The sequence below is a fragment of the Kryptolebias marmoratus genome, linkage group LG16 (genome assembly GCF_001649575.2).
Source record: "Kryptolebias marmoratus isolate JLee-2015 linkage group LG16, ASM164957v2, whole genome shotgun sequence".
In the NCBI taxonomy this organism is placed as follows: domain Eukaryota; kingdom Metazoa; phylum Chordata; class Actinopteri; order Cyprinodontiformes; family Rivulidae; genus Kryptolebias; species Kryptolebias marmoratus.
The window spans coordinates 25,783,531-25,802,190 of record NC_051445.1 but is presented as its reverse complement, the minus strand read 5'-3'; the positions used below and the strand labels follow the sequence as shown (position 1 = coordinate 25,802,190).

The 18,660-nt window shown below is 41.0% G+C and overlaps 1 protein-coding gene across 5 annotated transcripts in view; it reads left to right on the top strand.

The window, feature by feature from the left end:
* The window catches only part of LOC108234196 (neurocalcin-delta A), an 87,888-nt gene extending 69,883 nt beyond the window's left edge, over positions 1-18,005 (top strand). For all 5 annotated transcript variants that reach the window (XM_017413216.3, XM_017413214.2, XM_037980280.1 and 2 more), the window contains 3 exons: positions 9,177-9,282; positions 12,849-12,968; positions 17,318-18,005. In XM_017413216.3, the coding sequence (XP_017268705.1) occupies positions 9,177-9,282; positions 12,849-12,946 (204 nt within the window). In that variant the 3' untranslated portion in view covers positions 12,947-12,968; positions 17,318-18,005. The remainder of the gene's footprint in view (positions 1-9,176; positions 9,283-12,848; positions 12,969-17,317) is intronic.
* Positions 18,006-18,660: the final 655 nt, after the last annotated feature.

The following is an 18,660-nucleotide window of genomic DNA, read 5'->3' as shown; positions in this document are numbered from 1 at the left end:
ATCTGCCTGTCTTATTAAGGGGTTGTCCACATATAAACAATGACTTGAAAGTGTTAGCATAGCATTTTACTCCTGCATCCACACAGAAACAGCATTTTAGGAGCCTTAAAACTGTTGTTGTTTTTTTTGTTGTTGTTATTGTTTGTTTGTTTGTTTAGTTTTTTGAAAACATGTTTTGGAGTAAATAAAACTTTAAAATGTCGTCCTGGACAACCTAAACGCCACCTTCTGAAAACAATGATGTCATGGCACCTCTAACCTAACCTACAGCTCAAGGGTGTAGTCGTAACAACATCACTAACTTTCGATTTCATGCATGCGTTTGTGCTGCTAATGCCACAACTTCAGCAACACCTACATTTACTGTATTACTTCCCATACTGATGGACAACAATATATGCCCCATACTTCAGAGGTCCCCAACCCCTGGGCCGCGGATTGGTCCGTGGGTCATTTTGTACCGAGACGCACAGAAAGAATAATTAACTTAAAGTATTTCCGTTTTTTTTTTTGTCGGAGTTTGAACAAGATTTATTTTGAAAAATGACCGGATTCTCTCCACTACATCTGACTATAACTCACTCTTGATGCGTGTTAAAACGCTTATGTAGGTCACGTGATACGTTACTGCTAAAAATAAACCTATCTAACAAAATGAGTAAAAAACAAACATCTTTAGAAGCCCTGGATGGTACCGTCTCATTACTGAGAAACAGGCTCAGGGCTCCCACTGATTCAGCGTTATGGTGGGTTGTATTCTTTGTGCACTTTATATTTGTGCTGTATCTTATTTTAAAGGCCATGTTTAAACATCGCCATATCGACCAGAGAACATTAAAGCAGTGATTCCCAAAATTGGTGTCAGGACCCCAATTTGGGTCACCCGACACCAAATAAGGGGTCCTTAGATAATCTCTAGACATCAACTTAAAATCAAAAACCTTGTTTTTATGATATATTTGCACGATAATTGTTGCTGAGATTAATTGATAAAAAAGACAGCATAATGGATGTTAGGACTCTTTGTGTTGTCATTCTGCCTTTTTTTATTCGGCTCATTAGTATTTTGGGATATTTATCAGCTAAAAGATGGGGTCACACACCTTTGTCACTATTATTTTATGGGTCGGAAGCTGAAAGGTTTGGGAACCGCGACATTAGAGGGAGGACAGGGTGTTATTCATGTTGATAACACAATGCCAGGACGCAACTAACAAAGTTGTGAGGACACGTTGGATTTACGTCTATTATGTTTTAAAAAATACCCCCGTTTTCATGCCAGTCGTATCATTTTATTTTATTGTATTTATCCGCCACACCTTTAAAGGCCGGTCTGTGAAAATACTGTCTGATAATGAACCGGTCCATGATGCTAAAAAGGTTGGGGACCGCGGCCATACTTGACCCACAGCTAAGGACAACTGGACAGGAAAGTTTGTGGCAGCGCTACAGCGCCACATACAGGCCTGGCATAGTTCCTACAACATTTGAGATCATATTTGATGTTTCCGCATAGATGAAGACATTTCTAGAGACAGTTCCATGTTTACAGAGATTTTTTTTTCTGAAATGCCAAAAAACAAGATCGTTTTGTGTTTCTGTGTGGACAAGGACTAAGAGTCGTGTCAGGGAGTGAGAGACACAGGTGTATGGTTACTATGGTGACTCAAGTATGCCACTGGCAGAAGTTTTAGCATTTTTATGATCTTGATTCTCTGTACAGTTCTTAAGCACTTTATGAACCGAAGTCTACATTTTACCAACTTAGATCACCACAAAGTACAGAAGAAAGTTGATGCAGGTAGTATCTGTATTGACATTTTTAAAATTTCTTCAGAAATGTTCTAGTTTCATCTGTTGTTGTTCTGACGGTAATAATTAAGCTTTAAAGTTATTTCAGCCAAACTTTTATTCATGTTTCAAAAATACTACTAATAGTTTCAGTATAATCTAAATGACTGGATAGATGTGTCTGAAAACTTTAGACCCGAGCAAGTCAACTTCTCTTATTAATGTTCAACATAACTGCAGCCAGTGACAGGAGCGTAATGCTTCACATGCACCTACCTATCTTACCTTCAAGGCTGGATTTCTCTGTGCACCTCTACGCTGCCGTGACTCAGACCTCAACCTGTCACTTCCTTCTGTAGTCTGACGACAGAAACCCTCTGCCTACATTCCATTAAAATCTGAAACTCTTTGCAGTGACAAAGGAACAGAAAGCAATGAGTCAGGTGCTCATGTCTGGCTGTTTGCAGGTCTCATCTATCAAAGATAAGCAGAAAGAATTGGTTTACTGTGAGGACACGTATTTGGCAGTTGCTAATTATGCAGCTGCAATTTGCTGAGAAATGTTTTCTTCCTTCCTGTAGTTGTTAACTCAGATGGAATGGAGTTTATGTTTACTAATTAGCCAGACATCACCACTCCTCACTGCTAAAGTGGAGCTTTAGAAAGAGCCCGAGAATACTCCAGATATCCTCTCTTTCACTCTCACACACACAAGCAAACTATATTTATGCATTCTTGTCTCTGTCCATCTCCCCACTGCATTTGGCTGGTTGGTTCTCCTGGTTCAAAGCCACCCGCCTCTGCAGAAAGAAAGAAAGCTGACTTTTTAAAGTAACTTTAGGAGTTGAAATCAAGTCAGAGTCAACACGCTCCATGTGATCACATTATCTGCTTGTTGGAGTATCAGAAGGCAGATTTGACAGCTGGCTCTCATAAAGCTAAATCCGTCCACCTTCTGCCTACTATCTGTGTCCAGGTCAGGATGATGGCAGGGTAGCACATCCTTCCTCTGACCTCATCATCACAATGTGACCACTAACTCTGCTACTGGTCCAACGCTTCCTTTAGTGCCATCAAAATTATAGTGCTTTGTATTATTTCTGATTCTACAGAGGTTTTATTTAGCTTTACAAAGTTGTAGTAGCCATAAAGACATTTTTTTACTGTCTTACGGCCATATACAATGTGGGAACAAACCTGGTGCTAGAAATGTATTGTGCTTACCTTCTTGGAGACAATTTACTTTGCAAAGTCTGAGAAACTGAAATCCAGATTTTACCTCTCATTGGTCTTACTCCACAAAGGCAGACTGCTTTATCCTGTACACCCATGTTACAGAGTATATACTGAATCACAGATTTGTTGGGTGGGTGCAGGTGGTGTTTTTGTCCCCCGTCGCAACACGAAGAGGGGTTGTCACATCAAAATCCAAGATTGCCACTACCATATATATATATATAAACCTTTTGAGCTGAATAATGGGGTGGTACCGACTTCCATTTTGGGATGCGCTAGACACAGTGAAGCACAGGATCAGCAGCCCCCAGGACAAAGAGGTAGCCACCCCCCTTGTTGGGCCAACCCCCTGAGGGGTCTAGAGAGAGGGGACGCTCATCAGAGCCCAGCGCAGCACCCGGGACCCCAGCCAAGTCCAGCCAAACCCAAGGAGCGATAGACCACCCGGCGGGAGCCCACCACTCCGGGCACATGGCTTGGGCACCCACACCAAGGGGGCAGCACCCTGCAGGCAGCTCCCTATTGACACCGTCAGAGACCCCCAGCCGCCTCCAAAACCCCAGCCCCTACTGAACCAGTACAGACACCAGGACGGGATCAAGAAGGGGAAACCGTGCCCCCCCAAGCCCAGCCCATGCCCTCCCCCGTGTGTTGCATGCGTGTCTGTTGTTGTGTGAAATGTTGCAATGGGTGCAGCTGTGTAAGCCTAAAGGTGGACAGCGAATTATCACTGTAATAGGGTGAATAAATTCTCCCTCCAAATTTTTATCACCAAAGATGTAATGTAACACTTCATCCCTCGTGAAAAACCTTTTCTAAACTTAGTATCAGTTGAGCCAAAACACACGTGAACGTGTCCGTGCAGCTAAACACCATCAGGCTACTCTTTGAGTGTCTCTCTCGATGCTTTAGTTCTTGGAATCAAACAGTAGTACCACTCGGACAAGGACGTGTATTTGTATGACCAAGATTATAGCATTAGTATGTCTTCATTAACCTTTTTTTTTTTTCCTAAAAAAACTCACAATGTTCTCTATGTGAAAGGTTCAGTATCACATGTTAGTTGTTTGTCATAAATATCTGCACTTTTCAGTTCTACAGGGAACTCTTTTTATCACCTGTCGCTAAAGGCACCAAGCACAAAATGGCTGTAACTCAATTTTACAGATATTTAGGTAATGTTTGGGTTGGTAGTAGCTGAAAGTCATTCACAACACATACGCTGAGCGCTCCACCTTGCACAACATCTTTGCTAAAAAAACCTCGACGTTACCGATTGACGTCGACTGTTAGCAAAATAACTAATTTCGTCTCATCATAAGATGATCTTAGTTTAAAACTCTGGCATTAAAGGTGACGAGCGACATGCATTCATTCAGGGAATGCTAGGTCTTTGTGTTATGTTGTTTTTAGGTCACTGAGATGAATGTTTTAGCATTTAGCACATTGGCCACACTGACATACTGACTGGGGTGGCTGTGGATCAGTGGTTAGAGCAGTCATCCTCCAATGAGAGTGCCGGAGGTTTAATTCCTGCCAACAGTCACATGATAAAGTGTCCCTGGGCAAGACACTGAACCCCTCGTTGCCTCCGATGCGCTTCATCGGTGTATGAATGTAATCTAAAGCGCTGATTAGACTGTATAGAATGATTTATTCAGATTACCTTCGTAGAGATGTAGTAGAGTGCTGTATGAATGTGAGTGGATGAATGGGGGAACAGATTGTGATGTAAAGTGCTTTGAGTGGCCTGGTTGGCTAGAGAGGCGCTATATAAGTACAGTCCAATTACCCCATATCTGTTTCTGGATTAGTGTATGTTATAGGTCTTAAAAACAAATCCATGGGTATTTCATTATTTTTGTTAGAATGTGTAAGTGAAGAAAAACAAGCATAAACAGAGATATTATGTCAATTTAAAAAGTGTGTAGACAGGACCTGCTTGCTTCTTGTCAGGGATGTTGTGCATGCCTGCTGCCAACACTCTGCAGTGCTTCACCCAGAGGACCCTGTCATTTCTCCCACTGCTGCCTTCATGCTTTCCATTGACTTATGCCTCCATTTGCCAGTGACTGTCAACTGCGCCTCACTTCAGCTAGTTAATGTTCTCTCCTGCAGAGAGTGTGTAAACGCTGGTGATGCTCATAATTAGCCTTGCTGTGGGAGTAATTGAACAGGACAGATCACAGCCAGCCTGGCTCATCTTCAGACAATAGGCAAAATGGGAACACACAGAAAGATGAAACTACCTCATCCACTTTTCAACACTTAATATCCAGCGCCTGTCTGGCTTTCATCTCAAACGCAGTCCCGGATGTTTATTGTCCTGACAGGCAGGGGAAGTGATCGAGCACTCATACGGGTGATTTGGTGAGACTGAGGAAATTGGTGAAGTAGCCTGACGGGTCGCTGCTCAGACTCTTAAAGTGTCCATTGAGAAGCACATTTGTCTTTAGTATGAAGGTAAGGCAGGAAACTGAGGGTGAGCTACGGGGAAATTTAAACTGTTGATGGAAAATTACAAGTGGATGACCTCCGTCCCTTTTTGTCTTTTCGATATTTTAAACACCATTTGTCTCAAAATCATTTCGAGGAAAGACATAAACCAAGAGATCCATGATGGTGTTTTTGCTCTCCCTCACATCCTTAAGAGGCTACAAATTTATCCAAACTAGTGAGTTACTATCTGTTTGACTTGTTTTCTTTAGTCCCCCCCCCCGGATGTGATTCAAACTGTTTCTGGCTTCACAGGAAACTGAGCTCTTGAAGTTTCCAGCTGAAAAGCCTTAAATATCCATCTTTAATCTGTCTGCAGTATTCAAGTTTGAGAATAGATGCTGAACATTAATGAAGTCTGTCCAAATTCTAAAAACCCATGTGGCAATTACACTTTAAATATATATATATATATATATTTATTTATTTATAAATACAGTTTTCAGTTATTTTTCCGAGACAAAAAATCCATAGTAGTAGGTGTGAAGGGAGGTGGAGGTGAACCACTGCTGGTAGTGTGTCATATACAGTCATGGTACAAAGGTTTTATCTATTATTGTCTTGATTTCCAGGAGGCTTTGAACCCAGGGTGCAAACAGAACTTGAAGGTGCTTGAAGAAAGATAGAAACTTGTTTATTTACAAAATAAATCGCAGCAGGACTTCTTGAGAAAACTGGGGAAGGCACATGAGGAAGACACCATAATGGCTGGTGAACGGGGAGGGTGCTACGCTCTCTTCCCTCTGTGGGGGGACTCAGTTTACAAAGTGAGGGGGTGTTTATTGTGATAATTATTCAATGAGGTCATTACTTTGGGTTATGCTTGTTATTCTCTGGATGTGAGGCACTCTCCTTTTGAAATCCATCCATTTTTTTTAAATCTGCTTTTCCGTATCATGTTTTATCCATCAGAGTTCCAGAATTTGGGACCGACAGAGCATACATGTAAACATTTGCCATCAGCTGAGACATCCTAAAACATACATAAGAGGCTTTTTCCTACAGAGTTTTTGTTCTCACTGAAAATGCCACTTGGCCGTTAGATTGGCTAACCCTAGCTACATTTGCTGTATTGTACCAAACGGGTGTCGTGATCAACTGTTCCACAAATTTAGCTGTGATGGAGTTTGTGGAGCACATTGCTGCAGCCGTTGACCAGAAGCTTAACACTGTAGGTGTGTTTATTGACCTATGTAAGGCATTTGATACTATTGATCATGCACGATTATTAGGCAAATGTGAATTGTACTACTATTGTACTTTACTTAAATGATATTTTTGCAGTATCCAATATTTTGAAGTTTATAATGTTTGCTGATGATACTTTTTTTTTTTTTGTTCTGGAAAAAATTTGGATGAATTACTAAAAACAGTAGAAAAAGAATTAGTTGGATTGAAGACATGGTTTGATTATAATAAGTTGTCATTAAATGAAGGAAAAACTCAATTCACGGTATTCTCTGGTAATCGGATCTATAATAATGGAAAGTTATGTATAAACGGCGTTGAAATTGAAAGAGTCTGTGAGACTACATTTTTAGGACTTATTATAGACAAACTCAGTTGGAAGCCTCACATAGATTATATTAGAAATAAAGTTGCAAAAACTACTGGAATATTGTTTAAAATAAAGGATGTAGTAAATGTTAAAGGCCTGCATGTCATATATTCCTCTTTGGTTTTGCCGTATTTGTCTTATTGCTCAGAGATCTGGGGAAACGCAAGTAAAACCAACATTGATAAATTAGTTAAGTTGCAAAAAAAAAGCTACAAGGCTTCTTAATCCAACTGATAAACTCTTCATTCGAAGTAATGTACTAAAATTTAAAGATATTGTTTATATAAAAATACTGGAAATAATGTATAAAGCATTGAACAAAAGTCTTCCTTCTGGTATACAGAAATTATTTCAGTTGAGAGAGAATAAATATAATTTGCGAGGTTTGTTTATATTTGGATGTGCAAAAGAGAAAAGCCAGGTAAAATCTGGATGTGTTTCAGTTATTGGTGTGAAACTGTGGAATGAATTGAGTGATGATTTTAAGTTATGTCCTTTCTTGGTGAGCTTTAAAAGAGCCCTAAAATGTAAAATGATAACATCTTATGCTGTTATGTAGATTTATATGTCTATTGTGAAGATATCTTGGTAGGTTGTTAGGTAAAAACAGGGTGGGCAAGAATAAGCTTGGCTTCAGCCTATTCCTTTTTTGGTGAATTTGAGATTTTTTTATTGATTTTCTTGTTTTGTTTTCTGTGTTTGGTGTGTACAATTTGCCAAAATAAAAGTAAAGTATAAGTATAAGTAGGAACATCAAAAATATTAACATATTGCATGGCAGCTTCCTATGAGGGTTTGGTTTGTGAAACTTGATCATCTTAGGACAGCAAATTGTTGGTCAAAGTTGCCTCACAGCAGGGCTTGAAGCCTGGTGTTATTGGCCTTTTGAACATTTGTGGAACAATAATTTCCAAATGATCATCAACAAATTAACCAAAGGGTCTATTTGCAGCCACTAAAAATTTACTGCAATTAATTTGAAACCACGTGCCCATCGGCTTCCTGTGGCTCCCTAATTACTCCATGTCCTTTATTACACTCTGTCACTGTCATCAAAATTACTTCACTCCTTATTGGCTGCTTGTAATTTGGGGATTTTAAAAAATTGGATTCTGTTCAGCTGTGGCGCTTCAAAACAGACGGACAGCCAAATCCCAAACTTGTAATTTTGACTTAATGTTCTGACGTCTCAGCAGTTTGAAGGGTTTTAATGAAGAACAAAGCCGCCTTCGAAGTTAAATAAAGGCAGGTATTACCTGTCGCCGGTGCTCGTCCCTCAGCTCCTCTTTGACCTGGGACCTGAGCCATCCTGTTGCTGGGTAATAGGCAGCATAATCAACACCTTTCTAAAGCCCTCGCCGCCCTGTAATCACAATCAGTCCTCCTCTGTTCACATGTCAGCTCCCATTCCCCTCAAATCCGCCTCCTTATTAGAGACGGAGTGGGCTGTGATTTCACTGTTTACTGCCAAGCAGCCTGCCATGCAACAGGGAGCAGAGGAGACACAACACTGAGAAATAGTCTGCGAGGGATTGTGTGCGTGCATATGTTTGCTCCCGGCCCTCTCTACCTCAGCCGTGAACACAGAACGGTGAAGCAAATCAACAAGTTTGGAGTCTGCGCATATGTGACCATGAAATACCAGTCAACAGACTCAGTATCACTCACTGCTGAAGACTAAAGTGTTTTTTGGCTCATGTCTGGGTTTCTGTTAGCAAAATATCAAGTGAACCACCTGACAGATTTGGCCAACATCGTTACAAGTCCATTGTTCCTCATCGTAAGATGATTGAAGTTCAGAACTCTGACAATAAACAGTGACAAACAATATGCGTTCCTCCAAAGAATGCTTGCCGTTTACATATTTACTGTGTAGTCCAAGAACAATAACTTTGCTAACTTTTAGAAAATATGGCACATCGCTCTGCTGCGTCATTATTAGAAATGTAAATAGTTTCTGAGGGGCGTCCCACGTAGCGCGGTGTGTTGGACAGAGCCCTTCTTCGGATGCAGCCGATGTTTCCGTGAGTTGTGACTTTCATCTGAGCACCAGAGTCAGCTCCTTGTGTGTGTCTGTGTGTGTGTCTTTGTGTAGGCAATATATAAGATGGTGTCCTCCGTGATGAAGATGCCCGAGGACGAGTCCACACCTGAGAAGAGGACGGAGAAGATCTTCAGGCAGATGGACACCAACAGAGACGGTACGCCAGTCTCGACTAGCGGTTCGCAGTAAAAGTCACATGTCAAAACAGAGACAGAATTTCTTGGAATTTTTGCCCACCACCAAAAGGGCAATAATGTTTTTACCCTTGAATCACAGATTGTACAAGTGTTTGTCTCTCTGTACTGTCATGAACGACTGGATAATGGCTGGATAATATCATTTTACAGATATTAAGTGTGATTATCTTGCAATATCACATGAGATTAAACATAAGGATATTTTCAAGGCTTGTCCAAAACAGCTATAACTAATTTCTCATCATTTATTGATCCTCGTCTGAAACTCTGGCGTAAAAGGCAAAGGGCAAGAAGCATTTAATCTTAATCTTAAAGTAGGACTTAAATCTTTTCAATAGAGTTGTAGATGAATTTTGAGGAAACAATGTCAGTTTAAGAAACTGCTAGTACTAACGTACCTTAAAAAACACCATTTACGTTTGTATTTCCTCTAAGTTATGTGTTAAATGTAGACATGACTGCTTTTTAAAGCTGAATGATTCATGGATGAGTGTTACGTAACTTAAACAACCAAAAGTTTTCTTCTGAGAATGATTCAGTGCAGGACAAAACTGAAAGCTGCCATGCTGACAAATCTTTTAGGGAAGTTTTTCACCAAGACGATACCCGACCACATTCTGGATGAATTACAGCAAAGAAACATTTGTTGTATTATGAAACAAACACAAATGACAAAAGGAGACGTGGTTCAACAGCCAAATTTGAGCAAATGTTATTTTTAAAACAATCACTTAAAAAGACTAAACCTGGTTTTAACCATTTGTTCTAATGAGAACAGAGGAAGGAGCCGTGTGCTGCAAAGACAGGATGGGCTTAAGAAGGAGAACTTGTTTCAAACACTGCCACCTGCTGGAGAGATTCAAACATTAGGATGAACTATTTCAGAGCTGAGAGCTCTGACATGAATGAACAAATCCCCCAAATAAATCATTTATCTCCTAATTTTAATTATCTCACTAAAATTCAAGTAAATAGTTGTACGGTTTCTGTTTAATGCTTTTGTTTCACCAATTCGCTGCACAAACCTGGACAGGTTCATGTGCAGACATGTAGTGTAGCCTTAAAGCAACATGTTTACAAGCCAGAGAGTTAAAAAGTCAGATTGCTCCATAATTACTATGTTTAATGTGCTTTTTTTCCCACAGCTAAAACTCTTGTGTTGTTATGTTATGTTGTAGTACACCACATTTTCATGCTTAAAAAAGATCATTACAGTTTGAATTTTTCAAAGTTATCTTATATTTGTGGTTGTCAAACTTTTCATGCTGCGCCCCACTTTGTGGGGAGAACATTTTCAGGCCCCCACTGGGCTCAACAAGGCCTAAAACCAAAATCTAATCAAATATATTTACTCTATATTGCCAAAAATATCACTGAATTCCATCCAAATCATTGTATTCAGGTGTTCCAATCACTTCCATGGCCACGGGTGTATAAAATTAAGCACCTAGGCATGCAGACTTTCTACAACCATTTGGGAAAGTATGGGTCACTCTCAGGAGCTCAGTGAATTCCAGCGTGGTACCATGATAGGATGCTACCTGTGCAATAAATTTAGACATGAAGTTTCGTCGCTACTAAATATTCCACAGTTAGCTGTTAGTGGGATTATAACAAAGAGGAAGTGATTAGGAATGACAGCAACCTGGTCCTGTAAAATCACAGAGTGGGCTCAACAGATGCTGAAGCTCATAGAGCTCAGAAGTCACCAACTTTCCACAGAGTCTATAGCTTCAGACTTCCAAACTTCATGTGGCCTTCAGATTAGCTCAAGAACAGTGTAAAGAGAGCTTCATGGAATGGGTTTCCATGACAGAGCAGCTGCATCCAAGCCTTACATCAACAAGTGCAAAACTTCAGATACAGTAGAGACGTGTTCTCTGGAGAGTTGAATCACACTTCTCTGTCTGCCAATCTGATGGATAAGTCTGGGTTTGGCGGTTGCCAGGAGAGCAGTACTTGTCTGACTGCATTGTGCCAAGTGTAAAGTTTGGTGGAGGGAGGATTATGGTGTGGGGTTGTTTACCAGGAGGGTTCACCCACTTCCAGTAAAAACAACTCTTAAAGCTTCAGCATAACAAGACATGTTGGACAATTTCATGCTCCCAACTTTGTGGGAACAATTTTAGGATGGCCCCTTCCTGTTCCTACATGACTGAGCACCAGTGCACAAAGCAAGGTCCATACAGACATGGATGAGTGAGTTTGGTGTGGAAGAACTTGACTGACCTGCACAGAGTCCTGATCTCAACCTGACAGAACACCTTTGGGATGAATTAGAGCAGAGACTGTGAGCCAGACCTTCTGTCCAACATCAGTGTCTGACCTCACAGATGAGCTTCTGGATAAATTAGTCAAAAAATCCCATAAACACTAATAAACCTGTGGAAAGTCTTTCCAGAAGAGTTGAAGCTGTTATAGCTGCAAAGGAAGGACCATCAACATGTTAAACCCTATGGATTGAGAATGGGAGGTCACTCAAGTTTCCTTGTTATTGTGTGACTTAAAAATATTAACTTGTTTTCGCAACATTTTTTTTTTGTCCAGATTTCTCCTTTGGACAATTTTTTGTTTGTTTTTTGTATTTTGTGAAGAAGTATTAATGGCTGCAATGGGTCTATTTTCACTGTGTCATATTTAAAAAGAACAATACAGCTCAATCTGTAAAAAAGAAGAAAGAAAAAAAACAAGAAATATTAAATACCTTTGTTAGTGAGGGCAGCATTTGGGGTTTAATGTTTTATCTTCACTGCTGCTGATTTTTTTAAGTGATTTTTCTGCTCAGGATATTCAAGTTGTCTTTTTAAAAACTTGAGCATCTTATTAATATTACTGTAATGTAATATTTTAACATATTATTTTGTTCTTCATCCTGTCAGCTGGCAGTTTTCAGTCACAAAAATGGGTCTTTTTTTGTACTTTTACTCTTTGCTGTAAGTCTAACAGAAGGATATATTCCAATTTCAGTCTTTTTTGCTTTGAATCAGCTTCTTTATTTTCATTTCTGACCCGTAAGCTGGGTGTCCTGCTCAGATTTGCCCACCTTGGCCATGATCCGTTTGACCGTTTTGTCATGATTTGTGGCTCCTCCAGCTGACAAACCTTTCCTCTGATAAAGAGAGATGAACTCTGTGTGTATGGGCTCATGTTCCAGCTGAAGGAGTAAGGAGTGGACCTACTCTCCACACTTTGCAGCGTGCAGCCCGTCCATCTAATCGCCATGAAATGCTGTTAGTGTAACACAAAAACAAGCCTCCCCCCAAGGTTTGAGAACCACTCAAAATAAAAGGTTGTTAAGTAAAAGTCAGATTGCACCATAATTACTTAGTTTAATGTGGGGTGTTGTAATAAATACACTGTTATTTCATCCTTACAGCGTGACTTCTCTTCATAGTTTCTCTTCTGTGTTGTTTTTGCTCCTACAGCCTCACTCCCCCACAGTTTGCAGCCTTGTATCCTTAACTAAATTACAACAGGTCCATTTTGCCAGCTCCTGGTTTAATGCCTGGCTTGTATTCTGTTCCAGGTAAGCTGTCTCTGGAGGAGTTCATCAAAGGAGCAAAGAGCGACCCCTCCATCGTCCGCCTGCTGCAGTGCGACCCCAGCAGCGCCGGCCAGTTCTGAACCTGAGGCATCGCCACAATCTGTAAGTCCCACGTCCACTGACTCCTACGTAGTTTACTTTACCGTTCGAAGCGGTTGGAGGAAAGGTGGAGAAGTGCGGCGCAGAGTGGCGCTGAGGTTCACTTTCCAAGCAAACTTCTTTCTCCCACGAATGAACGGCTGGGCCTCGCAGGCAGAGAGGGAACGAAGCCAGAGGCTACATGAGCCAATCAGGAAGAGGGAGGTGACATCCACAGTGGCTCTGGCTTCCAGACTTTATGTTCACAAGATTTCTGAAGTAGTAATGTTGAAAACAGAGGAGGAAGCAAGCAGCGGTCGGACCTGTCAGTGTAGTGTCGTCATCACCTCCTCTTCCTCACAGCTGTCGATGATGAAGGATGGCCTCATAATTCCTACGAGCTCTTCCTCCAACGGTTTTTACCTTAGCAGACAAATGAAAGTTTGTTTGTAACGTTTTGCCTGTTGGTAACTTGTACATTTTTCTTTGTCTGCAGTAAAGTTTAAGTTTCTCGGTTGACTGAGAGACACTGACTGTCAGTTTATGATTTTAGACTTTTAGAAAAACACATTTTAATTTAACAACTCTTAGTCCTGACTATTCCAGGCTACATGTAATTATTTACAATTTCAGGTTAGTCCTTTAAAATGTAATTGTGTTGCGTTTCATTTTGTTTCTAAATTATGAGTGAATGTTAACCATTGTGATAGTGGCTGGTATCCATTTCCAAATGACCTTACAGCAGTAGGGTTATGAAATAACAATTTATTCATGACAATCTAAAAACAGCAGCCCGAGGTCAGGCTGCAGCTCCTCTTTTTAACGTGAGATCAGTCTGAAATGAAATTCAAATCAAAGAAGAGTCTCAGCTAAGATTTCACAGCATTCAATAAACATCACGTTTAATTCAATTTTTTTTTTTTTTTGATTCTAAGTATTACCTCTTCAAAAACACTTCAGATTCATAATGTTGTATAAGGAAAATAAATAAATAAAAAAATGTTTTAAATAATTCTTAAAAACTATTTAAAGGTCAGGACTGCATGTTACAGCATGGAGTCTGTTCAGGTTTGTCCCCAGGATCTGGGTCCATCTAATCTCTGGAGTTTTTGTCCATTGTTCATGACCAATCCTGTAAAGAATCCCCTCTTCTTTTAACAACAGACTGGGAACATCTAGGACTTGCCGGAGGTTTTTAATCAGGAGCGAGGGAAATAAACCCAGAGTGCAGATTCATGTCAAAAACTAAAAACTGATTTATTATGACACAAAAGAAAACAAAAAGGTGACGAGGCAGCAAAACTTCCAAAAAGTAACTTCAGAGAATCACAAGGAGAGGATCTGACTGTGGCATAAAACCAAACGATCAGAAAATAGAAAGCAAACAGCAGTGAACCAGCAGAGAGGAAATGACCAGAGACTGAATATAAAAGGCTGAGGGTGAGAGGAAGATGAGCTACGGCTGGGAGAAGATGGGGAACAGGTGAAGTGAAGAGGAAAACTACTGAGCTGAGGACGTAGGATAGTGGCACGGGGAACACAACAGACCTAAACTACATAAGAATAAATGTTAACATGAAAACACAAAGAACTTACTTAACACAAGGATGACATGAAAAATCAAAACAAAGAACAAGAAAATAACCAAAACTACCCAGACGGTTTTGGAGGGAATGTTGCCCCATTCTGCTCTGATGGAGGATTCTAGCTGCATAACAGTCCTGGGTCTTTGATAGCCTTTTTGTTTCATGATGAGTCAAATATTTTCTACCGGAGGGAGATCTGAACTGCCTGCAGGTCCGTTCAGCACCCAGACTCTTCTATTACACAGCACTGCTGCTGGAATGGATCAGGATGTGCTCATTAGAGCAGAGTGCTGGAGTGAGGCACAATAAATATTCATTAACATGGAGCACACACTGAAATCACAGGTATTTTTATCATTTTATTTACATGTAACAGTTGGTAACTGTAACAGATTATAGTTGGTTTTTTTGCAATTAAATTATGTAACTTTGTTAGTAACTAGTTACTCCCCAACCAAGCTGAAATAATTAATCGTTTTAGAGCTTAGTCACAAGTGGGAAGGACTTGTCTCAGCGAACTCTGTCATCAGAGCCTTCTGACACTGACTGAGTCAGGCGGCTGCTGAGATGACGACAGCAGCAGCAGCTGACACGCTGTCCCCGTCACCGAGGCCGGGGCCAGGATTATAATGGGAAGACATTAGCGTGCTGGCTGAGTGCTCCTGAAAGCAAACCGATGTACAGTATGTCCTCGCATTTTTATTTTCTAAATAAGCGCGTACCCCAGCATCCATCATGAAGAACCTGCTGCAGCCTCTGCACCCCCACCACTGAACCTCAGAATCAGCACTAATAGGTGGCTACAGCAGGGCTTTAGAGTTTTGTACCGTCCGACGCCCACAGGCTGAACCCCGCTGAACCCCAGCTCCAGGTAGATCCTGTCGAGGAATGTAAAGAGCTCATTATTTGCTGACAGATTACTGCAGGGTTTCCACCTCCTGGCTCCCGGACATTTTGGTAGCTGTCATCCCTGTTTGTGATCCAGCTTCATTAAATCCCTGAAAGAAAACAGCTGTAGGTGTAAATGTATGAAGAGAGTAGCTGCACTGGCGCCGTGTTTCAAAATATAATCACAAGTAGGTGTTTTCAAAACTCTTTGAGAAAAGGGTCGTATTGGATCATTTTCTTCAAACATTCAGGTGAATTTGTTGAAGGCCTTCTTCACACAGGATTATATCCCTGATTAGGCTTTCAATTACCTACACAGCCTATTAGAATGTGGCTGAATTGCAGCAAATTTGGAAACTCTTTTAGTGTGAAGGCTTTTATAACGCTGTTACGCTCCTTGTAGGATTTTCCTGCTATTTTCTGCCTCCCTGGAGATTCTCGCCCGTGCCCTCCCTCACCACGCTCTAGAAAAGCTGATTAAAAAAAAGGTAAAAGTGGATTTCCTGCTGATGAATCCGAGCCGTTCCAAAACGATTCCCTGCTGACACTTCTCTGCGCTAGAATGGGAGGTAGTCACAAACCCAAGTTGGCGTGGGCAGTAACGCATGCGGCGCTCCGCCGGTCCCGTGATGCCAGTTCCGTGTCAGCACACGCTGGTGCAGGACAGCCGAAGGCAGCTTACAGAGGGGCAGACTGTGGAGTTAGGGCTGGGTTCAGGCGGCCAGAAGGCGTCTGAGTGCTGGCTCGAAGGGTTCTGTAGCGTAAAAGGTGCCCTTGTCTCTCGGTTTGTCGTTTTGTCTTGCGCTGACTTGCATGGATTTGCATTTGTGGTTCTGTTTTTGTTGTTTTTTCCTCTCCCCTCCGCACCAGCAGTTCTCTAACGATCACACCTGACTCCCTCGGTGTAAATCCTGCACCTCAGTTATTCAGTTGGTCTTTGTTGGATCCTCTAACCTCCTGTAAAGTTCTGTTCTGTTTTTTATGTAACTTTATCATTTATACTTGGATTCCCTTTGTTTCTTTGTTTAAAAATGAAAAATTCCCGTCCCTCCTGAGGCGTTTGTGTTGGACCTGCAGGGTTTTCCTGGTGTTGCTGTAAAACTGGACTGAACCAACAAATCCAATCTTTTAAGGGGTTAAGGACAAAGTTCAAATTGTCTTAACTATGCACTCCAACACAGCATAATTACATGATAATGTACTATATGACACATTTTGATCAATTTCAGTTGCCCTAGAATAACCAACAAGTCTAATGGTCGTCAGTTTGACATTAATTGTACCATTTAGTTTACATTTAACTTCATCTGTTTTAATTGGAACTTTATTAGCAACATATCTGACTGCATTACATTAGGTTTGATTATACTTTGATGTGAAGTAGACTGTGCTTAAAGAGATATTCCTGTCATTTTAAAGTGGGGGTTCTCTCACATGTTTAAGACCTCAGTTTGAAGAGAGATTATATCTAACAGGATTAACGGTTATTTAGATAAAGTTCTGTGGTTACTTGCAGCACAAATAGCCAGCGATGGAACACTTCCTGTGCAGCCTGTGGTCAGTTCCAGCAGTGTTTTTATAATATGTCTGCTATAAAACTGACTTTGATGTAAAGGTCTATAAGGCATTTCCATGAGCTGATATGAAATTTTGAAGAGTGGAGATGTTTCAAGAAGGCAGAAGTCTGCTCTGGAAGTGGGTCGGCCATCTTAAAAGAGCTCCGCTCTTCAACGTGTCAAAGCGGTTCACGCTTACATAGCCGTTTAAACCCCTAACAATGCCGTCAGTTTCACGTGACGCGTTTATTTTGGCGGAAATATTGTGAAACCAACGAAACTACACGTGTGCTGTGTTGCTGATCTCCCCGTTCATCTTTGTTTTGTTTTTTTCCTTTCACAGAGCTTCTTTGGGTGACTCTACAAACCTGTGGTTCTCCTCTTGTGGAGCAGACTGATGATGAAGAATGACACAATGAAGATGATGAAGAAGCCAGGCCTTGTGTATCTGCTGAGGACTTTTAAAGAAGGGCACCGGAACCTAATTGTCTTTCAGCCCCTCTCTCCCCCTTTACCACTACCCCTAATCCAAGAAGATAAAACAAAGCCGTGTGTTTAAACCTCTCAAATTCCAGCAGAGATCAATCTGATCCGATCCCGAAGCCCCTCTGACTGTAACCGAACTCCTCAGTTGTCCTTTCGGCCTGTTAGAGCGTAGTGAAGGTTTGCCGTAGGTTGTATATATGCAGTATAAACTGGAGTCTCTGTATCCGTGTCTTTGCTTGGCTCTCTGTACTCTCTGAGGTTCCAGTCGGGCCCACACAGAGCCTCCATCACTCATATGTGTGTGTGACATGAGACCGCAAGAGGAAGAGACTCGATGGTGTTAAAGGAGCGGGACGCGCTGTAGGTGGGATCGTTTCATCTGCAGAGGGGACCTGTGATGTTTGGTCTTCGCTCTGAACGAGTACCGCTTTCACTTTCTTCTTTTCTACTGTGAGATGATTTTTTTGTTTGTTTGTTTTGTTTTTTTTTTTGCCATCTTGATAGACTTTGTTTCATATATTGTGCTGGAACAAAAAAAAAAAACATGTAACGTTATGCTACTATGCATATGCTCCCTAATCAGTACTTTGTGAAGTCTCACTGATGTAATGAAGGATGAAGAGCATCCCTCTCCACCATCTGTTCCTGTTTTGTTTAGTTTTTTTTCAGTTTCAGTAACCATACAGTTAGTGTTACTGTGCTCTAGTTTATAATATATCCGAACAGTAGTCTTTACAGTGTAGATATTTTAAAGTGCACCTGAACTTGTTGAGCAAATCCACATTGTCCAGAATGCTCGGACGGGACAGCGTTGATGTGAAATAATCATATTAGAAACTGTTTGTTTTATTTAAGCTTTTCGCCAGGCTACCCAGCATGCAAACCAGGTTTTATATGGTCGACGTGAAGAGCTGACAACACCGTATCACACTCACTATGAACTGTTTCTAAATGCTGCATGTTGAATTAGTTATCGGGTACATGGGCGTATAGACTAACATAAACATGTATGCATGGGACTTAACGCATGTGTGTGTTTTTTATTGTCCGGTTCTAGATATCAAGCTGCCAGGTGAATGACATGCTGTAGGTCAAACGTTAGTTGCAAATGTGATCTCGCTGAAAGGATTCTCCTCGTGTCTCCTCCTTTCAGCTCCAACAGAGAGTAGAAATAAAAAGGGTGGGAGAGATGTTTAAATA